The sequence below is a fragment of the Ailuropoda melanoleuca genome, chromosome 8 (genome assembly GCF_002007445.2).
Source record: "Ailuropoda melanoleuca isolate Jingjing chromosome 8, ASM200744v2, whole genome shotgun sequence".
Taxonomy (NCBI): Eukaryota; Metazoa; Chordata; class Mammalia; order Carnivora; family Ursidae; genus Ailuropoda; species Ailuropoda melanoleuca.
In genome coordinates, this window is record NC_048225.1 from 8,437,002 (window position 1) to 8,459,796 (window position 22,795).

The 22,795-nt window shown below is 46.2% G+C and overlaps 4 protein-coding genes across 9 annotated transcripts in view; 3 read left to right on the forward strand and 1 right to left on the reverse strand.

Moving 5' to 3' along the window:
- Positions 1 to 42: 42 nt before the first annotated feature.
- Positions 43 to 13,602, reverse strand: LOC109489920 (ATP synthase subunit ATP5MPL, mitochondrial-like). 2 transcript variants are annotated; one of them, XM_034665758.1, is made up of 3 exons: positions 13,186 to 13,602; positions 12,898 to 13,013; positions 43 to 175 (listed from the first exon to the last, which is right to left on the reverse strand). In XM_034665758.1, exons 1-3 carry the CDS (start codon positions 13,585 to 13,587, stop codon positions 118 to 120), a joined length of 576 nt encoding a protein of 191 aa, XP_034521649.1. In that variant the 5' UTR covers positions 13,588 to 13,602; the 3' UTR covers positions 43 to 117. The 2 variants fall into 2 exon arrangements, with proteins under 2 accessions (XP_034521649.1, XP_034521650.1); XM_034665759.1 differs by lacking the exons at positions 43 to 175; positions 13,186 to 13,602 and adding exons at positions 8,459 to 10,139; positions 10,220 to 10,314.
- On the forward strand, positions 900 to 12,044 carry HSPB2 (heat shock protein family B (small) member 2). 2 transcript variants are annotated; one of them, XR_004627007.1, is made up of 4 exons: positions 972 to 1,197; positions 1,668 to 2,197; positions 10,728 to 10,765; positions 11,951 to 12,044. XR_004627007.1 is itself a non-coding variant. In XM_034665757.1 (2 exons), exons 1-2 carry the CDS (start codon positions 1,104 to 1,106, stop codon positions 2,144 to 2,146), a joined length of 573 nt encoding a protein of 190 aa, XP_034521648.1. In that variant the 5' UTR covers positions 900 to 1,103; the 3' UTR covers positions 2,147 to 2,315. The 2 variants fall into 2 exon arrangements, 1 of the variants encoding a protein (XP_034521648.1); XM_034665757.1 differs by lacking the exons at positions 10,728 to 10,765; positions 11,951 to 12,044 and having other exon boundaries at positions 900 to 1,197; positions 1,668 to 2,315.
- Positions 5,893 to 12,898, forward strand: C8H11orf52 (chromosome 8 C11orf52 homolog). Its single transcript, XM_002921094.4, has 4 exons — positions 5,893 to 6,015; positions 10,728 to 10,765; positions 11,951 to 12,057; positions 12,279 to 12,898. The coding sequence occupies exons 1-4, from the start codon at positions 5,984 to 5,986 to the stop codon at positions 12,525 to 12,527; spliced, it is 426 nt and encodes a 141-aa protein (XP_002921140.2). The 5' UTR covers positions 5,893 to 5,983; the 3' UTR covers positions 12,528 to 12,898.
- DIXDC1 (DIX domain containing 1) overlaps positions 13,601 to 22,795 on the forward strand; it is a 68,446-nt gene continuing 59,251 nt past the window's right edge. Inside the window, exons 1-2 of one of the 4 annotated variants that reach the window (XM_034665748.1) lie at positions 13,601 to 13,687; positions 14,781 to 14,872. In XM_034665748.1, coding sequence (XP_034521639.1) covers positions 14,816 to 14,872 — 57 coding nt within the window. In that variant the 5' untranslated portion in view covers positions 13,601 to 13,687; positions 14,781 to 14,815. Of the gene's footprint in view, positions 13,688 to 14,780; positions 14,873 to 22,031; positions 22,357 to 22,795 lie in introns of those variants that run through there. The other 3 variants (XM_034665747.1, XM_019801656.2, XM_034665749.1) reach the window with 3 other exon arrangements.

Consider the following 22,795-nt stretch of genomic DNA (forward strand, 5'->3'; position numbering starts at 1 on the left):
TCAGCTGGCTGGTCAGCTCCTTCAGCTGCAGCTACAGCCAGCCCCTTATATACGCAGTCTTGTGAAGCTTCTGGAATGGTGATGTCAGGAGTTTTATTATCCCAGCTCACCGCCCGTTCATGGAGACTTGTGATCAGGGATTTGGCAGTGTGACACATACCCAGTACTCACTGAGCTAAGAAAAGAGAAATACAAACACATCTGAGCTGGCCAGTGACTTGTCTGTCCTGGTCTTGTTTCCCTAGCTTTCTGTCCACACCCAGTGGCACCCCCCCCCCCCCCCCCCCCCCCCCCCACTACCACTCTCTTCTCCGGAGTTGGAACGGAGTCAGGAATCCCAAGCAGGCGGGTGGTGTGCCCCTCCTCCTCCTCTCCAGCCCAGCGTGCCAGGGGAATTGGGCCAGCAACTATCTTGGGCCTGGGCAGGAACTGGAATCTTCCTAGGCTGGGCCCCAGGGACATTAACTCTTTGTTGGTCCCTGGAGGAGAGCAGTGATCACCAACAAGCCTGTGCCAGGCATCTCTGTGGTGCCCTGGGTTGACCTGGGTTCAGGAGAGGACCCTGACATTAATCTGGGCAGAAGACCCTTCACCCCACCCCAAAGAAAGGGTGGGAAAGTTTTTTGCATCTTTCACTTTACACACTGTGCAGAACGTTAAAACCAGGACAGCTTTATGAAGTGGGGTGCAGGGTGCCTGGGACTTAGGAGAGGAGGAGATGTGGAAAATGTGCAAACTGTAAGCGTCTCTGCTAGGCCTCTCCGGGGCCTCCGGCACCAGTCTCCCCTCCCCAGCTCGCTGCCCAGCCAAGACCCCCAGCTGCCCCCTCAGGCCGCCTGCGACAGCTGAAGGGTGTGCGGGGCGGGGGGNGGGTTGGGGGGGGGGGGGGGAGGGCACGGGGGTCCAGGCGGCGCTGGTCACACACTTGTCGCTGGCGCTCAGGGGCCCGGCTCCTCGCCCCTCCCCCACAGGCTCCGCACTATTTTGGGTGGTGTAGACCCCGCCCCCACCTCCGACCGGGCCCTGGCTCTCCAGGCAGCTGGAGGGGTCGCTGCTGTGTTGGGGCTGCACCTCGGACCAGGGCCACCAACGCTTCTGCAGCCATGTCGGGCCGCTCTGTGCCACATGCCCACCCGGCCACCACCGAGTACGAATTTGCCAACCCCAGCCGCCTGGGAGAGCAGCGCTTCGGAGAAGGTATGGTACAGACGCCACCCCCTTGCCCCCCACCTCCACCTCCTGAAATTCTGGGCTGACCTCCCAACGGTACTGGCGTCCACCCCACTCCGGGCTTAACTGAACTCCTGGGGCAAGCCATCTCCCACCGCAGACTCCCTCTCCACCCCGCCAAGCAGGGCTCTGTCCCCTTCCCACTGACCTCGGCGCAGATGCCTTGCCTGCAATGCTGTGATACCTGGCCCTGTCCCCCTTGGTGTGCCTTCTTGTTCCCCTTCTGGGCCCTTGTTTGGTTTGCCCTCCTCCTCCCCCATCTCATTCCCTATCTCAATCCCCTCTTTCCAGCTGCCACCTTGTAGCCTGTGTCCCCCTGCCTCCTCTTCCTATTTCTCCTGACTCCCAGGTCCTCATCTCCTGATCTCCTCATTTCACCCTTGTTCCCACCTCATTCTCCTTCATCCTGCCTCTTGCCTTCTCTCTCTGCCCCTCAGGACTCCTGCCGGAAGAGATCCTGACCCCCACCCTCTATCACGGCTACTATGTCCGGCCCCGGGCCACCGCAGCTAGGGAGGGCAGCAGGGCAGGGGCCTCTGAGCTTAGGCTCAGTGAGGGCAAGTTTCAGGCGTTTTTGGACGTCAGCCACTTTACCCCAGATGAGGTGACCGTGAGGACTGTGGATAACCTGCTGGAGGTGTCTGCCCGGCACCCCCAGCGCCTGGACCGCCACGGCTTCGTGTCCCGAGAGTTCTGCCGCACCTATGTCTTGCCTGCTGATGTGGACCCCTGGCGGGTCCGCGCTGCTCTCTCCCATGATGGCATCCTTAACCTGGAGGCACCTCGGGGTGGCCGACATTTGGACACAGAGGTCAATGAAGTCTACATCTCCCTGCTCCCTGCACCTCCTGATCCCGAGGAAGAGGAGGAGGCAGCCAGTGTGGAGCCCGAGTGCCATGGAGCCAGCACGCAGTGAACCCCTTCCTACCTCCCACGGTGATATGAGCAGCTGCCCACCACCCCAGAGGTAGCAGCACCCTTGGGGGAAGGGAAGAGTGCATGGCCCACAATGTATGGTTTGGTCCCTTGAGACATGTCATAGCCTTCGGTTTAGTTCTGGGTGGAGCTGAATAAACCCAAATTTCAGGGCCTTGTTTGTGCTGCTCCCTATTCTGTGGCCTGGACGATGGGATGGGCAGGGAGGGAGGGGGTCATAGCCAGCTAGACAAAAAGCTCCTCAGTTAGATGTGCCCAACGTCACAGCACCCTGAGCTCACACTCGGATGCTGAGATCATACCCGGAAGCTGACATTGGCTCCAGATCAAATTCCTAGCCATAATTTTCTCACAATGCAACAAAAGAGAGAGTGATCCTGGGAGGGAAAAGGGATATGCCATCCAAACAGCCCAGAGGGCACTGTCTGAGCTGGTGATTAGAGACACAAAAACAAGGGCCTCCAGCCTGTCTGGCCTGTTTTGGGTAGGGGTTGGGAAATCAGTTTTAGGCTGGAGAGAGTTGCCTAAAGCCCTGTTTTCCCAGAGTAAGGTCTGTCCACTGAAAATGGTCTCTAATACTGAGCAGTGGAGTTTGCATACATAGGGCACAGACACGGAAGCCTCTGCCATTGTCACCAAACCACAGAGTCTCTCCAACCTGTGCATAGGGGAGGCCTATGAGAGAACCCATTTGTTTCTAATCTTGGAACATCCCAAAGAGAGGCATCACTGAATCACCCACCCAATCCAAGACTAAATGCAGGGGGACTAGGGCTATTTGTGTGGTGATGATGGCCAGGGAACCCTCCTTTGGAAGCAGAGTCTTTCTTTCTTTCTTTCTTTCTTTTTTTTTTTTTATGACAGAGAGAGCACAAGCAGGGGGAGCAGCAGGCAGAGTAGGCAGAGGGAGAAGGAGGCTCCCTGCCGAGGAAGGAGCCCGATGTGGGACTCGATCCCATGACCCTGAGATCATAAACTGAGCCAATGGCAGACGCTTAACCAACTGAGCCACCCAGGTGTCCCAATTGGAAGCAGAGTCTTAGTACTGGGACATGGTGTGTTCAGGAAAGCGTGGGTCTCTGGCTTCTCAATTACTTTCTGTTGTTCATGCACGTGTTTGATTTGAGAAGTGTCCCAAAGACCTCCTTGCCCCCAAATATACGTTTTACCAGATTGTGGTGGACACCTGAAATTCTTCCATTAAAGTGGTTGATTCTGAATTTTTTTAGGTTACAGACCCAGTTGAAAAATCTAGCAAAAGGAATAGATCCTCTTACCAGAAAAAATACACATGCTATCAAATTTGCCTCACAGTTTGAATAGGTTCTTGAGAACCATTCATATACTCCTCTGAGATCTGTGGATTCCTGAGATAAGAGCCCTCACTCAAAGAATTCAATTCTTGGTTAAAGCATTACCATTTATCAAAAATGAAAGTATGCCTCAGAGAAATAACTATCGATATATTCGTTTGTTCATCCATTCATTCAACAAATGTTTCTCAACCTCCAAGTAATACACTATACATTATAAACATAAATTTTAAAAAAACCATGCTCTTTTATTGTCTACTCTCAGGAACCTTAATCTAGTTCAGAAGAAAAAGAGACTAGAAAGGATCCTATTCGGACTTCAACCAGAACACTTCCATTGATCACTTTTGGAATTGTTATTTTTATGTGAGCTTTATTTCAAAGAGAGTGTTCCTTGGCTAGAAAAAAATGGAAACCTCTCATTTAGTCCAAATCCCCACACCACTCAAATTCTTTTACAACTATTAGTCAACTTCCTTTTGGGACATTTTAAGTGACAGAGAACTTAGAACTTCATAAGGGTTTTTTTGTCAATTCTTCATCAGAACTTTTTGGATGTATTTCTTATAAATTCTTCCTTCTATTGACCTCAAATCTTCATTTCAGTAACTTCTGCTCATTGGTCTCGTTATGTCCAGAAAATAAATGCAATCCTTCTTTCACTTGGGAGTCCCTTTCAGATATTTTAAAATAACCATCCTATCCTCTTAAGGCTTCTCTTTCCCAAGTAAACATGCCTAATTCTTTTAACCATATCTTATAGGACTTTTTAAAAAGATTATTTATTTATTTATTTATGTAATCTCTACACCCAATGTGGGGCTCAAACTCATGACCCCAAGGTCAAGAGTTGCATGCTTCTCTGACTAAGCCAGCCTAGAACTTTCCAAACCATTTATCGCCTAGATAACTTTCTCTTGAACACACCACCTTTTGACAATGTAACTCGAAATTCTATGTGTAGACCCAAAATTATTATTCCAATCACGGGCTGACTGTTAGAGTCTTCAGTGGAATCATCAATACCCGTGTTTATCGCTCTAGAATTCCATTAATGCTGCTTAAGGTATATCAGGCTTTCTGGGTGGCACAATACACTGTTGGTTCCTTTAGAGTTTCTGGTCATAAAAATCTCTTTGGTGTTTTTCTTTAAAATGGTCCTTTAGGGGCGCCTGGGTGGCACAGCGGTTAAGCGTTTGCCTTCGGCTCAGGGCGTGATCCCAGCGTTATGGGATCGAGCCCTACATCAGGCTCCTCTGCTATGAGCCTGCTTCTTCCCCTCCCACTTCCCCTGCTTGTGTTCCCTCTCTCGCTGGCTGTCTCTATCTCTGTCAAATAAATAAATAAAATCTTAAAAAAAAAAAAGATTTAAAAAAATAAATAAATAAAATAAAATGTTCCTTTAAATTAGAAAAAGTGGCTGAAAAGGGACCAGATTGTGGAGGGCTTTGAGTGCCAGGCTAAGAGATTTGGGTATCAGGATGAAAAGAATACAGTTAATGGTAGGATAACAGAAGGACTTGCTGGGGAGAAGCATAGCCGTGAAGAGGCTAGTGCAATGATCCAGCACAAGATAATAAAGTGAGACGCTGAGGACAAGAAGTAATAACAATAGTGAGGACTTAGTGAGAGCTTCCCGTGTGAGCCCTGAAGACAAGCCTTGCGGGTTTCACAAATTCTCCCAGAGCCTATAGTTTCCACGGAGGACTTTGCCCAACTGCAGCTTGCTCACTGGAGAGAGTGGAATGAGTCTGACGTTGGGTCGTTGGAAGGAGAAGGTGAGTTGGGGTGGACGTGGAGCTTCTGTAGCTCTGTACTGGGCATGAGGAAGTAAGTGGTCAGGAAGTGCGGAGGCCATTCCAATCATGGAACCATATGATTTTTGACGAGAAAGGGGATTAGGCAATGAATTGAGTCCTCTCCTTCACCCTCATAGAAAAAAGTGATTTGCCCACATTAATTCCAAAAGCAAGGGCGACTATAAAAGGAATCCATTTCCCTAAATTTAGGTTTCCAAGAGACTCCCATATTCAAACCCAGATTCTGGATGGGGATAATAAGAAACTGATACTGGTTACCTTGAAAATGAAACTCCATTAAACCTGAGTAGTGCTGGGGAAACATGAGGTAAGACTCTTACCTCCATTATAGAGGATATATTTCAATGACAGAGGTAGTAGAGAAACACTTCCTAAGGAAACCCAGAGCCCTTTTCTGTCTCACGTTTCTTTTCACTGAAGCTTGAAGCTCAAAGTTCACGGCTTCATCAAAGCAGCTCCAAATCCCGAAGGAGAGATAGCTCTCACCTGGAGACCATGTGTGTTCCTCCCTGCTTTGGCTGGGAGCAGTCACCTGGGAATCACTCCAGCAGGTGGCTTCCAAAGTCCAACCTGCTAGGTTGAAATCTGACACTGACAGAGACTCCCTGGCTAAACCAGGAACCAGGAAATGCACCAGCCTCTGTATGTAGAAAAACAGCTGGGCTCCTTCGGAGACAGAGCACCATGGGAAACCGGCTCTGCTGCGGGGGAAGCCGGTGAGTAGGGGCAGAGGGTGGAGGGTAACGCCTCTGTTGGTGGACATGGAGACCCAGAGAATAAGAGAAGGCCTGCAGATAGTTCTCTACCAACCTCCCTCTGCCACTTCCCTCTGCCTGGCTCATCTGCGGGTGCCATCACCAGAGCATTACCTCTTTCTGTGTTCACTCCTTTCAAAAAGCCTCAGAAAACACAGCCAAGCCTGCTGACTGTCGGGGGGCCAGAGCAGGACTGGAATGGTGAATTGGCATGGTTTCTCTTTGTCTTCCTCTCCTTTCGCTCCCTTCCCTTCTTCCCCAGATGATAATCATAATGCTAACCTTTGAGAGCTTACTATGCTCCAGGCACTTTTCAAGTACTCTCTTCCCAGCAATGCTATGAGGGAGGTGGCTTTACTCCTCCTGTTCTTACAGCTGAGAAGCTGAGGCTCAGAGAAGTTAGCTTGTCCCAGGTCACATGGCTAGTGAGCAAATAAACCAACATTCCAACCCAGGCCTGTCTGCCTTCAGAGCCCATACTTTCAACCACTACAAAATACTGCCTCCCCAATCAAGCAAATCAACTTTGGAGAAATGTTATTTAAAAGGGCAGAAGTGGGGAGATGGAGAGTATCCATGGACTATTTGAATAGAACTTCCACACTCACTTGCTGTGTGGCCTTAGGCAAGTCCTGTAACTTTGCTTTTTTCCACGCGTATAAATATAGGTAATATGACCTATGTTGTTTAGATCGTAGGTTTGAAGAGCAGAGGATATGTGAAAGCCTCACAATAAATTATATGTAGTGTTTTTACTGTTCTTTCCCAGAGGAGAACCATTCTAAACCCCCAGACCTGGTTTTATCTTATTCAGTGTTTTCTTAGCTATACCTTCCATGCCTGGTCAGTCTTAAGGATGTCTTGCTCATGAAAAAAATCATCATTATATTCAGAGAAATAGATAAGGTATATTGAAAAGCACATGTGATTGGAATTAGTACATTGGATTCCAGTCCTGTTCTTACTACTCATTCATTTACTAAACAAATATTTTATTGAACGCCTATATGTACTAGGTATAATGACAGATGCAAAGGACATAGTGATAATGGGAAATTCGGCTCCTGCCTTCTTGAGTAGAAACCAAAGTTCTAGGGCCTTGGTTGGCCCATTTGTAAAATGGAAACAGTAATGAGTTTCTCAGAATGTTATTAGGAATGGGTGGGGGAAGCACTTTTTAAACTCTGAGATGTCCCACAGACATAGGACATTTAGGGACATCTGCAAGAATTTTTTTTTCTCAAAGATTTATTTATTTATTTATTTATTTATTTGAGAGAGATAGTGCAATCAGGGGGAGGGGCGGAGGGAAAGCCGACTCTGCACTGAATGGGGAGCCCGACTAGGGGCTCGACTTCACGACCCTGAGATCATCACGAAATCAAGAGTTGGATGCTTCTCCAACTGAGCCGCCCAGGCGCCCCGACATCCAAGAATTTCTAGAGAAAAGGTGTCACAGTTTCTTTTACTTCCTTTGTTCCAAGTTTTCATAGTCTTCATTTTTGGTTAGTTCTTCCTCTGATGGTGGTAATCATAGCAGTTGGCTTTTACTGATGTTCATTATATGTCAGGCACCTAACTGAGTATTTTACATTTATTTTTTTATATAATTCCTCCAATAGTGCATGGGGGTTAGGCTCCATTATTATCTTCATTTTATTAATAAGAAAATGAAAGCTTGATTAAGCTAAAAACTTGCTGAAGGTCACACAGCTAGTCTGATAACCATCGGTCTGACTCTAGAGCCTGGCTAGAAACACTACCCCAGATACTCCAACCAAAACATATTTTTTCCTCTTAAAATACTAGTAGGACCAGGGGTGCCTGGGTGGCTCAGTCAGATAAGTGTCTGACTCTTGGTTTCCACTCAGGTCATGATCTCAGGGTCATGGGACTGAGCCCTGCATTGGGCTCCGTGCTCAGCACAAAGTCTGCTTAAGATTCTCTCTCCCTCTACCCATCCCAATCACTCCCCCTCTCTCTCAAATGAATGAAATCTTAAAAAAAAAATTTTTTTTTTAAAGATTTTATTTCTTTATTTGACAGAGATAGAGACAGCCAGCGAGAGAGGGAACACAAGCAGGGGGAGTGGGAGAGGAAGAGGCAGGCTCATAGCGGAGGAGCCTGATGTGGGGCTCGATCCCAGAACGCCGGGATCACGCCCTGAGCCAAAGGCAGATGCTTAACCGCTGTGCCACCCAGGCGCCCCGAAATCTTTAAAAAAATTTAACGTATTAATAGGACTGGGTATTGTTCTCCTCTGTTCCTCATTATCTCAATAAACTTACAGAGACTTCAAGACAGTATGACAATTAAAAAGATTTTTATTTTAAAATGTCATTATTATTATTTTCTGATTACAAAAGTAACACACATTCACTGTAGAAAATTTGGGAAATCCCAAAAAGCAGAAAATAAGAAGCAACCGTAAATATTCTAAATATATTTATAGCAACCATAAATGACGGGAACATTTTAGTCCATTTCCACGTAATCCCCCCCTTTTTTTGGTGTACTGCATAGTTAACATTTATTCATGCCACAAAGGAGACAACATGTCTACAAGCGTACAGCGATGCTCTGTGTTCCCACCTAACAGAGTTTGCTGAGATTTTCAGCCAGACTGTCGTGCCATTTGATGTGTACTCCAAATAAAGCTGATTAATGGTGACCATGAGCAGATGCAAGACTCAAAGCTTTCAAAGCTTTACTTCTTTTATCAGCAATCCTGATTTTATAAATGGTGAAGCCCATCAACCCCATTCCTACCCAAATCCCCTGGTAAACTTGGGTACAGTAGGCCTTCACAGGGATCCAAACATTTTTAACAAGGCTCTGAAGCATCTCGGCACAGAACCCCCGGCTCAGGCCGCCCCAACCCGCACGGCCAATGACTCGGAAAGTCACCTCCATGTAATCCTTTTGAAATGCCTATGTGCCTAGCTTGTATCCCAAAACATGCCTTATTATCTTTTTACTAACTTAAAGAGTAAGATTTTCCATTCTCTTAGATGTTCTTCCAACATGTTTCTTAAATGGATGTATAATGGTCCATTTATTGGTGATGCTGTTTATTTAGTCAGTTCCCAAAGTTGAACGTATAGGATAGTTCCTATTTTTTGCAGTTGTAAATAATGCTACAATGAGCATCCATATTTGTGCCTGCTTATTTTTAGGATATGGAATTGCTACATCAGAGGGTACGCAGTTTATGTTTAAGCCTCCTTATACTTCTTGTCAATTGCATTCCAGGAAAATTGAACCAATTTTTATTCATACTGCCAATATAGGAGAGTACCCATTTAGTTTCCTGAATTCTGAGCTAAAAGTAAAATCCTATCAACTCTGAGTCTAACAGAATATTCCATGTAGGTTGTGTCCAGGCATTGCATAGTATCCAACTTGGGAACAGGCTCCATTCACTAAAATTGGGTCACCCAAATCTGTTGCTTTAGAATTTATGTTCTGTTTATCCATTTAAATAGAAGTAAATAGGAGAACAGTAGTGACAAGGGACAAAGAATTAGAGGCTAGGATAAGGCTATGACTAGACAGAGGTTAAAAAAAAGGAAGAGCTAAAGTGGCAGAAGTAGAAAGACCTAGAAGTGGTTTCAAAGCTTTTCTTCTGAACCACCCGTAAACTTCAGATGGTGATTCTATCTGCCGTCAACTCAGCAAGCTGCGTTAAAACCGAAAGTCAAACCAAAACACTAACCTCTGTCAAATATGTGTGGGAAAATCATGATTCTTCCACAGTAGTAAAATGGACATGATCTAGAAGTTTCCTTCCCTCTCTCTCTTTCTTTTTAGTTAGCAAAAGGAGGAAATTTCCTTATGGAGATAGAAGTCACACAAATAGGGTTGGCTCTGGTGAGAGTTTGGAAATGTACTAGCAAGAAAAAGCATCCGGAGTAAGTCCCAAACTATTCAGCCTATTTCCTCAGACAAGTGTTTTTCTCTGGCCATCAGTTGACAATCACGTAGACACACTGGCTCCACCGGGGACCCCAGGGGCTCCGAAATGAGTCTGTTCTGCCGCAAGGTCAAGGTAGCTGAGTCACTCACCAAATTCAGACCTCCCTGTGCTGTGCATGTTAAAGGTTAAATATTTCTCACTTTCTCTGTTAATTAAAAACAAGGACAGGGAAGCAGGGAGGAAGATCACCTGTTAGAAAAGGGCTTCGAGGTATCCTAACTTGTTAGCCTGGTTGTGGCAGCTTCTGTGACTCCCAGAGTGAGAACCCCATGTTAGCAGAGACCCTGAAAAAAAAAAAAAAAACAACAGCACTAAAGTGGCAGCAAGAGGGTCTCTGAATCCAGGAATATCCCATTATTGGCAGGTTTCCCTTACCCTCTGCTGGGATTAGCCTGTTAGACAATCCCAGAATAGCCCTCAACCCAGCTATATCCCTGGCATGTTGTGCCTGGTTGCCTTAGGCTGTATTTTGGGTTTGGTTATGTCAGTTGTACCACTCCACCTTCCAGAACCATCCTGTGGGAGAGATGTGGTACCCTTGCTAAATGCTTTCAGACTGACTTAGGGTGAATCTTTGTTAGAGGGAAGTGAGAGAAGGTCACTCTAGAATGTTAAGAAGGCCACAGAACAAATGATGAAGGTGGAAAGATTGAGGCCAAGACCCTTACATGTGGGTAATCTGTATTTCTTTTCACAGGAGCTGCCCACCAACTTCCCAGAGGAAAAAGAAAACGGGTAATTGGGTGTTGGGGGCGGGGGCTTGGAGTGGTCGAATTGGAGAAGAGAAGATGCTAGAACTAGTGTCTTTGGAAAGGGCATAAGGATGAAAAAGAGGAGTAGCCTTGGAAGGGTTAAAGGGAGATAGTACACCAGAGAAAATCTTCTGGGGTTCAAGGCCAGCTCTGAAACTCTGGGTCTCATCATTTCCATTATCTTAGAGTGGCAAGGTTGGTGGCTCATTCTTTCATTCACCCAGCAAAAAGTAACTAAGCACTGACAGTGTGTGTGAGGCACTCTGCTGGGTCCCAAGGAGGCAGAGAGGCACAAGAAGGATGCACTGTCTCGGTCGGTCCTCAAAGAGCTCAAAATCAAGTTTGAGAGACTTGTTTACACAGAAACAAGTAAATGCAATCTGCTAGTACTATAATAGTTTCACACTCATATCATGGGAGAATGGGAGAAAACACCAATGCTGAAGGATTAATAGCAAGTTCCCAAGCTGGAAGAGAAGCAGAGAGGAAAGGGTAGGCTGTGGAATGATCTCATGCAGAAGGAGGGAAGGGAAGGGGAAAGGAAAGGGGAAAGAGAAGGGGAAAGGGAAGGGAAAGGGTAGGGGAAGGGAAGGGAAGGAAGGGAAAGGGATGGAGACGAAAGGAAGAAGGAGGAAGAAAGGAAAGAAAGGAGAGAGAAAGGAAAAAAGGGAAGGAAGGAAGGAAAGGAAGGAAGGAAGGAAGGAAGGAAGGAAGGAAGGAAGGAAGGAAGGAAGGAAGGAAGGGGATAGAAGAGGCTGAGTTGATTGAAAGTGGCTGATTGGTGTGGCTGAGCACTTACCACACTGCGCTGTAACAGTCAGTATACATATTTGTCTCCCCTAGTAGACTGTAAGCTACCTGAGGCAGAGAAAATAGTCTGCTCATCCTTCTATCCCCAGAGTGTGGCACACAGCCTGGCATATAATGGGCTCTCAACATGTATTTGCTGCACTGTGTTAGGGGCCGGTGAAAAATACGGATGGAAGATACGATGGGCCGAGCATGAAAGGAGTTTGGATGTGGGAAAGGCAGCAGTGAAAGAGGTGAGAGCAGAGGCAGGGAGATTAGTTAAAAGCCCACCATAATAGTTTAACAGAGATTCGAAGAGGGCAACCTCAGTAGGGACAGGAAAGAGAGAATGAACTTAAGCTGGATTTCTTCTTCTCAGGAAGCCAAGCCAGAGGGACGCTGAAGCAGCCGCAGCCGCAGCCGCAGCCGCAGCCGCAGCCGCAGCCGCAGCCGCAGCCGCAGCCGCAGCCGCAGAATGGTGTAAAGGTAATGACAGGCTTCCGTCCCTCCCCGGGGCAGCTCTGACATGGGATCTGAGGACTCCGCTTTTTCTCCCTGCCACACATCTCAGTTATCTTGAACCGGAACTTGTTGGTTCTGCCGCACAAAGAAACAAAGCGAAGGGACATCAGAATCGCCGACCCGCTTTGTGGGTGAGGGGCAAAAGCAAGCCAAGAATCTCCCTTAATGCTGTCCATTTCTTGCAGGCCCGTGACACAAGAGGACATATTTATGAACAGGTGTTAGAGAAGCCCACGTCTCAGGAGAGAAGTCAAGGCCTCAGGCGGGAAGAGAGCAGCTTACATTATGCAGACATTCAAGTGTGCAGCTCTACCCAGCCTCGCTCTGCTCTGGACGTGAAGCACAAGCAGTTAGAAAATGCTACGCAGTACGCAACCCTTCGCTTCCCCCAGGCCACACCCCGCTATGACAGCAAGAATGGGACCCTGGTGTGAGCGCTGGGGAGGACGGACACGTTTCCTTCATTTTACCACTCCTCCCTTGGGGAGGATCTGCACTGGGGAATTGGCTGGCACCCAGAGATGGTGCCACGTTCTAAAGAACCCCGGAGCCCTTGTGAGTGCCCCCAGTCTTGCCCCCTCCCCGAGGCCTATCTGTTACTGGCCACCATTAGCTTGGAGTCATATTTGGGTTAGCTACGGGTGGATGGAGTTCCACAAAATGAAGGAGGCTAGGAAGAACGTGCAGGAAGTTTTTTGACCTCTACTTCGCTCCTACTTTCAAGGAAAGTGCTGATAGGACAGGTTACCCCAGCACTTGAGGTGATTTTGCTGGGCTTAATTTAATGGTGTCTCTTTTACACACCTTAAACTCCAAAGCTGAAGAAGAGGTGCTCTGGAAAAGCATTCTGAGTTCTTGTACACAGCCCCCAGAGTCGGCTTGGGCAATTTCCTCGGTGGTTGGGTCAAGGGTCCCAGAACCTAAACAAACGAGGGCAAGGGATGAGGCGTGGAGGAAGCGATCTCTGACCACGGGTTACCAGTACTTCAAGTCACTGACGGCACTGCGTGGCCCGGAAACTCCCCTTGGCTGGACTGTTGGCTCTCGCAGGCGCGGAGTTGCTAGGATCAATAAATGGCATAAGGAACATGCCTGGTGCGTTTTCTGGGGTGGGGGTCTGCAGGCTCTACGTAAGCGAAGCAGGTCTCGCTCAGCCTGAGGGCAGCGGGTAGATCCAGACACTTCGCGCCAGACCCCAGCGGCCTCGGCTGGGGCCCAGCGGGGGTGCGGTTTGGACGCCCAGGAGGCGGGATTCCATCTGCAGAAGGCGGAGCTCCCTGGTCCAGTCTTGGCATTCAGGGGGGCGGGGTGGGCTCGGCCCACAGGAGGCGGGTCAGGGAGGCAGGGGGCGGGGTCAAGGCCTGCGGGGTGGGGGCCTGCGCCGTTAGGAGGCGGAGCCGGCCAAGGAAGGGGTGGGGCCCAGCTTGTCAGGGACTGGTTCGCGCCGGCTGGGGGTGGGCGGGTCCGGGCCAGAGCCCGCCTCCGCGTCACCATAGCATCGGGAACGCAGCCGCGACGCTGTAGCCAGGAGGAGGCCGAGCTCAGAAGCGCTGGGGACAGAGACACTGAACCACATGCACCTATGATTTAAGAGGTAGGTGCTGAAAGGCTGTGGGGGCTGGGGGTGGGGGCGTGCCTGGAAAATATACTTACCACTGGTTGAGCGTCCAGATCAGAAAGGGGTTTACACGGAGGGGTGAGGTGGGGGGAGTACTGGAAATAAGGAGGCGGAAGTTTCAGGGTCTGAGCCTGCTCGGAGCTTTACAGGTTCTTAGGTGCAGTTCCTGATTCAGACTTTCCGAGCTTGGAGACGAGTAGTAATGCACGTCCCCTTTCAGTTTGTATGCTATCCTCCCCAAATACCCTCGATTGATCCCTAAGAGGGATGATTCCTTAAGACGGACACAGTACTGAAAATGGAATCACAGCACAAAATAGTTGGTAATCATAGTATCGACTTCATGGAATGTTTGTATTTAAAACACTTGGAACAGTACATAGTATGTAGTCAAATGTAGGCTGCTGTTATCATCATTATCATCGTTTCCCCGGTCTGTTCTCTGGCACAGACCTAGTGCAAGTGGATTTGGAAGAAATGGCTAGAAAAGTTCCACCACTTCTAATCGGCAGAGCAACTCCCTAGCCTGTTTACTATTAGCTGGTGCGTAATAACGTGAACTTTATTTCCAACGGTTATTTACTATGACGGTCAAATACGATGATGTAGGTGATGACACTTTGTAAACTTGAAGTGCTATGTAAAAATTTCTGCCTTAAAATATAAATGCAACCTTTCTAGGCTAAGACAGAATTTCTGAGGATGAATGGAATGGAAGTGCATGCCATAAGCAGAGCCCCCAGTATTTGCCTTGACTATCTTCAGAATTCTTACTGTGGTCGTTGACTGATAATCTTAGGGAGGAGGGAAAATGCATTCTTGGTTGACTGAAACGGAAGCATTGCTCTTTACTTTATTACTATTAAGCCTAAATGGCTAGATTTTAAAATACCCTTGGGATAGTCCTTTTGTGATTGTAATATTTTTGGCTGGATTTCCTGCTAACCAGGGTCTAGATGACATAAGTTGATAGATTTGGGGCAGGGGCTTGACATTACCAGATTGGTTTAGCTCTAGAATTTTTTTTTCTGTCCTGTATTTTGTACATTCTCCCTCTTCCTATTTTAAGGTGGCCCCGATCCAGCTTTTCTAGGGACTCTGAAGATGGGGACTCAAGTGGTTAGGAGACTCTCTAACTCCCTGCTGCCAGCAGAGCCCTCTGTAAGTTTCTGGTGTACTGTTGAAAGGAGTGTGATGACATTAATGGAATTTTGGTACAGTTCCACAACTGGGGGATTTCTCCATCAAGACTCAGATCCTGGAAAAAAATTGTTATATATTTGCTTTCTTTTCTTGCTTCCCCTTCTTGTAGAAAGTCTAGCTCCCTTGATTCATTATTAATAAAATCAGGGAGAAGTCGAAAAATTATGGCAATTAATCAGAATAGATGCAGTTTAAAAGACTCAAATGTTTGTTAAAGAAATAATGCATGTTAATTATGGAGCATTTGGGAAATACTGCAAACCATGATTTTATTTTATTTATTTATTCATTTATTTATTTATTTATTAAGATTTCATTTATTTATTTGAGAGAGAGAGGGAGAGGGGCGCCGTGGCTGAGTCGCTAAGCGTCTGCCTTCGGCTCAGGGTGTGATCCCAGAGTTCTAGGATCGAGCCCCACGTCAGGCTCTTCCGCTGGCAGCCTGCTTCTTCCTCTCCCACTCCCCCTGCTTGTGTCCCTCTCTCACTGGCTGTCTCTATCTCTGTCAAATAAATAAATAAAATCTTTTTTAAAAAAAGAGAGAGAGAGGGAGAGAGCATGAACGGCAGGGAGGGGCAGAGGGAGAGGGAGAAGCAGATTCCCTGCTGAGCAGGGAGCCTGATGCTTAACCCTACTGAGCCACCCAGGCGCCCCCAAAACAAACATTTTAACAATTTCATAGTAACAAACATTAAGTTAAAAAAAAAGCAAGAGTCAAGGGGTGCCAGGGTAGCTCAGTCGGTTAAGCATCCAACTCTTGATTTTGGCTCACATAATGAACTCAGGGTCATGAGATCCAGCCCTGCACTGGGCTCCACACTCAACAGGGAGTGCTTCTCTCCCTCTTCTTGTGCCCCTCTCCCTGCTTGTGCTCTCTCTCCTTCTCTCTCAAATAAAAAATAAATAAATCTTTAAAAAAATGTTTGTTTTAATATGGTTACAAATGTCTGGTAAACATTATAAGGGTTCTAATTTTCTTGACAATTTTTCTGTTTGTTGGACTTTCAGGTTCCCTTCCCCCATTGTAAATAACAAATGGATTTCCTCATTTAAGACTTTTTTTCCTTAGGGTTGGGTTCCAGAAGTAGAATCCCTAGGTCAAAGGATGTAAACATTTTAAGTAATAAGTTACCTTTTAGAAGAAGAATCCTGGTGTCAAATTAAATACACATTTTCCAGAATGTAGAGGGTCATTGGCTGAGAGATAGAAGGGTTCTTGGTAGAAATCTAGCTACCTGTTGCAATGAGACCTTAGGTCCTGCAGAAAGATTATTTCATGATAGTGTGGTTAGTAATGTGGAGCCCTAACATGTATGAATGGCAATCCAGAGGTATGGGGACTTGTGTAGCGTTTACACAGTAGAGAAATTCAAGGGTCACTTCCAAAATATCCACCAGATGTCGCTAGTCTTAATCCATTTTTTACCTTTAGGATAACCAGCAGATAACTTTTGAAATGTGAATTTCAAAAATTCATGTAGAATGTATTTGCATATCTGCTTAAGTACAGTTTATATTAAGCACTAGCATCTGGTGATTACTTTGGCAACATCCTACTCTAGTCTCTGACCATTCTGTCTCTTTTTCCCTTTTTCTTCCCACTCAGTCTGTCACACTCACCCTGTACACTCTGTCCCCACATACTAATATTGGATTCTTAGTTTTACTAGTCTTCCTTTTACTATTCTTTCTTTCAGTCTTGTTTCTTGCCTCTGTGTATTTGTGTATTTATGGGTAACTATGAGTTGAGTGTTTTTGCTGAAAGAATGGGACCTGGCATATAATGACATATAACAGGCACTCAATATATTTAGTGAATGTTTAATGAAAACTTGCATTGATGAAGGAGAAGAAAATATAGAAGGATACCAGAAATTATTTATATCTGTCTTGGAAATACACTGAAAGAGACGAAGATTCATATTTCTAAATTAACTATAATTAAATGCTAAGTGATATAATATAGAACATGCTCTGACCTTTGAATTATAAAAAGAGGAATATTCATTCATTCCACCCAGGATTTATTGAGGATCTACTATGTGCCAGGAAACATTTTTGGTTCTGGAGATAAACCAGATAAACCAATGACAAAACATACAAAATTCCCTGCTCTCATGGACCTTATATTCTGAGCAGGAAGACACTGGCAATAAGCAAACAAGTAAATACAGAATATACAAGACAATGATGAATGCTAGAAAGAAAAATACAAATACATTAGGCAAAGAGATTTGGGAGTACCTGGGTGAAGGGGTGCTGTCGTTTTATGTATTTACTTTTATTTATTTATTGTTCTTTAAATAGACTCCACACCCAGCATGAAGCCCAGTGCAGGGCTTGAACTCACGACCCTAAGATCAAGACCTGAGCTGAAATCAAAAGTCAAATGCTTAACCAACTGAGCCACCCAGGTGCCCTGAGTATTGTCCTTTTAAATAGGGTGGTCAGAGAAGGCTGAACAGGTAAAAGTAATATTTGAGCAGAAACCTGAAAAAAGAACAGGAAAGAACCATGGGTTATCTAGGACTTGAGTATTTGAGACAGATTAAGATCAGATCTGCCTTGATTTGAAGAAAACCAAAAGTGGTCAGAGGAGTTTTAGGAGGAAGCAGAACTGGAACTAGGCATAAAAAATATTTGAGTAGCAGAACATTCTAGGACAGAATTCTAGGCAGAAGGACAGTCATGAAGGCATGGGAGGTGAAAATGAGCCCTGGGAATGTGTGAGACAGAGGGGCTGGCTAACCTGAGCATAGGCAATTTGAGGGAGGGCCTTAAGAGTGGGGCATGAGGAATTTATATCTGACAGGAGAAAGGAGTGTTTGAAAACACTTGACAGGAAGATGAATTTGAGCAGGATGAATGCATTGTCTATGTAAGATTAAGGGGTACAGGCTGGCAGAAAAGCCAGGAGACACAGAGAGCAGTTTAGTAGCGAGGACATTTTTGGGGCCTTTGCTGGTAGATGTGAGCCCTTTTGTGTACATTTATGCTGATGTCTCTGAAGATAAATGCAGTAGAAATTGTAAACATATGGTACTGCCAAGAAACTCGTTAATGTGTGAAAACAGAAAAAGATTAAAAAATTATTTCAGGGTCATTTAAAATATTTCCATTGACAATTTTAATTATCTGTTTATTCAGACTGCCTTTCTGCTTCTTTATAGTCATTAATGATTGCCCACAATAGATGTATTAAATTGACGTAGGTGTGAATTGCACACATTTCTACACAGGGAGAAGTCACAGTCAATATTTTCACCGAATGACAATTCTATTTAAGGCTAATAGTCTTACTTAGGCCAACATATTATCTGTATTAATATAAGTGATCAATGAGTTTGCCAGTGTTTCCTCCACTCATTTATTCATGCATTCAACTAAGAACATTTACTGAATACCTTTTATGTCTCAAGCATCATATAAAAGTATTGCTTAATGATTAAGAACCTGGACTTTGGCTTCACCACTTAGCTATAGGGCCTGGAGCTAATTACTTATCCTCCAGATCTCTCTCTCTTCATCTGTAAAATGGGGATAATAAAAAACCCCTACTGTTTATAGTAATTGTGACTGTCAAATGAGCTAATGTATGTAAGTGCTTTGTATGGGGCTTGGCACATAGCAGAAGTTCAGTTTTGCTATTATGGTTGTATATAGATATTCGGGTAGCTGTTAGTTGGTGAGGGAAGAATCTGCCATTATTGTTAAAATAATATAGGACCGAGGAGGTCTAGTATTATTTCAGAAATCAGGCAGCATGGCAGAGATATGCAGAAAGCCCCTAGTTTGGACCCTTTGCCTCTCCTCCCAGGCAGAGTGAATGACAAGTCAGCAGTGGTGGGAGTGGATCCAGCGACCTGGACTGGTTCGCAGTTTCCCCATGTTCCAGCCCTACAGGGTGCAGATCCTTGTCCTAGTTATTTCTGGGTCTTTTAGCTAACCCACTTACCCTCCCAGCTCTCATGCAGATGCGACAGCAGAGCGAGATGGGGAAGATGAAGGCAACAGTAAATGTTAGTGCTGCTTACGGCTCAGGCTCAGTTCTTCACCTGGGTTACCTGGTAAGGCAGACCATGATAAATATAGTGAGGACAGCTTCCGAGCACAAAAACCCTAGAGAGTATATGCTCCAACAGGAATTTTGTATTTTTTCCAAGTGTGAGAGGCAGACTGTATGTGAAAATATTATAATTTTTGGAACATTTCAATAGTTATATGGGGAAAATGGCACAGAATATTATGAAGTGGTACTATCTAAATTTAAATGAATTAAAATTAAATGCTATTTAAATTTAAGTCCCACATTTGCATTAGCCACATTTTAAGTGCTTACTAATCACGTGTGGCTAGTGGCCACTGGATTGGACGGCACAGATATAGAACACTTCCACCATCACAGAAAATCCTATTGCATACCACTACTGTAGGATATGTGGTTGATATAATTACAGACTTCTAGGGAATAGTGCAATTGTGGACCATATGCCCTATAATAAATCTTGTATCTGTTCACCACAGTTCCCTCTAATTCCTCCAGCATGCTGTGTGGTGCAAGCAGCATAGGGCTGAGCATCAGAGGCATTTGGTTCAGATCTTAGCTCTCACACTGATTTGCTGAGTGACTGTAAATAGCTCTCCTAGTCTTCATTCCTCTGTGTGTGTCAAATATCTTTTTTTTTTTTTTAGCTTTAAAATCCAGTGATTTAATGAGTCTTTTCCTAGGAATATTGAGCTCACAGGTCTTACTTTGATAAAGGACTTGTTCTTTGAGAAACAGTGATCTTTTGGCATATAACTATCAGCAGGACCTCCCTCTGATGTTTTGAAATTTTCTCCTTTGTCCAAAGCATGATGGGCCAGCACCCCCTCAGAATCCTCTATACAGGGATCCACCAAATGAGTGTTTTTTGGTTTTGTATCACTATTCATGTAGATGTGTTGCGTGCAATTTTATGTTGCTGGAAGTTTCACGCTTACTTTTAAAAGGGCCTTGTTGCATTAACATGGGTTAGTGACTTACCTGATCGTATTACACCATGAGCTGTGGTCAGGGCAAGGGGAATTCTTGGCAGCTAAATTCCCTGGTTAGTTATGAAGGACAGTGCTCTTATGACTCGTGGACTGATCAGGTTCAGTTTGATTTGGTGCCGTGGCTTTTCCCCAGCTTTTGCCAGAATGGAATACACAACGTTCAATTAGCAGCAGCCACTTAACACCTCTGCGGGCCTTCTGTTTTCTGCTTGCTGTGGTTGGGGGTGGGGGGTGTGTCTTTCTCAGAAGTATCATTGTGTTTAGCAGCTTTAGACATTCAGGCAAGATGTTGCTAGTTGAGGGTTCTCTGTAGGGATTTTCTTTTTCTCTAGCGAGCTGAGGAGTTGAGGAGGAGGTCATTAGATTGAAAAGAACCCTTTCTGACTTTTCCTGCTAAGTTACCAACGGGTATTTGGGGAAGGAATTTGGGCCTTCTGCAAAATTGTAAGTGTTAAAGACCTAGATCCTCAAACTGCCTTTGTCAAATACCAGCTGTGTCCTTGGGCAAGGCCCTGACCTTCTCTGAGCCTTAACATTCTGTAAATCCTTCCCCTCCATCTGGGATCACGAGTTGTAAGATAATATGGGTGTGCTATCAGCTTCCAGTTTTCCTATAGAAACAAGAATGTGCACTGAGAGTACAAATGAATACAAATAGTATTCCTAAAAATAAATAATCAAGGTTGTGACTTGAATAACTAGAAACAGTGGGGAATAGCTCTCTGTTTCATTTGGGGAAGCTTTTACCTAACTCTTTCAAAAGCTCCAGGACATTTTTGTAGTATTTATTTTATTTTTCAGATTTTTATTTAAATTTTAGTTACTTAACATATAGTGTAATATTGGTTTCAGGAGAATTTAGTGATTCATTACCTACGTATAACACCCAGTGCTCATCATAACAAGTGCCCTCCTTAAAACCCATCACCCATTTAGCCCATCCCCCAGCCACCTGTAGTGTTTGTTTCATTTAAAACCCATTTAAATCATTTAAAGCTCACTAAAAATATGGGCTTTACATTTTAGCAGTTATTTTTTATTTGTTTGTTTTAAAGATTTATGTATTTTAGAGAGAGAGTGTGACAGAGCAGGGGGGAAGGTGCAGAGGAAGAGAGAATCCTGAAGCCGACTCCCCTCTGGGGGCGGGGCGGGGGGAGCCCCGAGGTGGGACTCCATCTCAGGACCCTGAGATCGTCACCTGAGCCAAAATCAAGAGTCAGCGGCTCAACCAACTGAGCCCTCCATGTGCCCCTAGCAGTTGTTTTTAAAAGAAATACAGATTTTTGGGGGTAAAGCCCTGGTGATCCTTGGTTTACCCTTTATGTTTCTGTTGTGATCCTGTGGTATTTCTTTACTACTGTTTCTATTACATGTGTTTTAATACCGTTAATAACTAAAGTTCTGTCTATCCTTTTCTTCCCTCCCTCTCTTCTTCTGGCTGGTTCTTTTCTTTCTTTCTTTTTCTTTCTTTTCTTTTCTTTTTTCTTTCTTTTCTTTTTTTTCTCTCTCTCTCTCTCTCTCTTTTTTTTTCCCCTTTCTTCTGCTTCCCCTTCTTTAGTCCAACCTCATTGTCCAGGCCTCTTAGGGAAGAAGGTTCCTGTTTTCAGCTAGTCTGGGGGGAAAAAATCCTGATCACTCCCCTTCCCACCCATCTTGTGGTGGAGCGTTGGGCCTTAAAAAAGCAGAACGTGTGTGTGCGTGTGCGGCGCGCGCTCCCGCTGGCACGCCTGCCTGCAGGCCTGGTGTGTAAACTCGTGTGTGATTGCAAACGCATGCACATGCCGTTACGCCCGCCGCTGTGTCAACGAGTGTATGTGTGCGCTCACGTGTGTGTATGTTCGGAGCGCGCGCACACCCGCCCGCCCGCCGGGGGCCTGATGTGTATGTGTCTGCAGTGTAGGCACACACGCCCCCCCCGCCCGGTGTATGTGTGTTGTACGTAGAGAGCGAGAGACAGCGAGTGTATTTGTGTGTGTGTGTGTGTGTGTGTGCGCGCGCGCGCGCGCGGGATGCGCGCACACACCAGCCCGCCCGCGCGCCCGCGGTGCTCCCCCTTACGCACGCCTGGCCGGGGGCTGCCAGCCAGCGCCCCTCCACCCTTTGCGCGCCCAGCTGTTTCTATAGGAACCGCAACAGCGCCAGGGCCCCTCCGGCAGAGGCCCGGTGCGAGCATGCCCAGTGGAAGGCGCTAGTTTGGCTCGGGTCTAGGTTTCCAGTAAGTGGCCTGCGGGACTCCGGAGAGATCCCAATAAGCTGAGCCGACAGTCTTTGTGTGCAGAGGGAGGAGGCGGCGGCGGCCGCTGCCTGGCCTGGACACCCCGCCCGGGGAGCCCCCGGCAGGAACAATGCTAGCCTGCCTGACCCGGGGGAACTTACTGGACGTCCTGCAGGAGGGCTTCAATGAGGTAACTGTCTGCTGCTCCCTCTCCCAGCTCCCCTCCCCCAGCGCCTCCTGCCTAATCTCTGGAAGGGGTTCTCCGCCCCCATCCTCCCGGGGACCCCAGATCACTTCCCCCACAGAGCCCTAAAGGGCCAAGGTGGTGGGTATGGTGCAGACGAGATGGCTAACTGGGAATATCTGAAGGGCCGCCTGCCTCCAGCTAAGCTGAGCGATGCCCTTCCTGGTGGCTTACCTGAGCCCAGCAGACAGGATCACAAACTCAGAGGTCATCTCCTTCCAGAAGAGGTGGTCTCCAGCCTTCCCGGGTATTCTCCCCAAGAAAATCCCCAGGGAAGCCCCTGCGTGCATGGCAAGAGCACTCATTCTATTTCTGGAGCTAACTGGGTGGGCCAAGTTAGGGGTGGGGTGGAATTGCATTGGTGGAAAGTTTGAGAGAGGGCAGG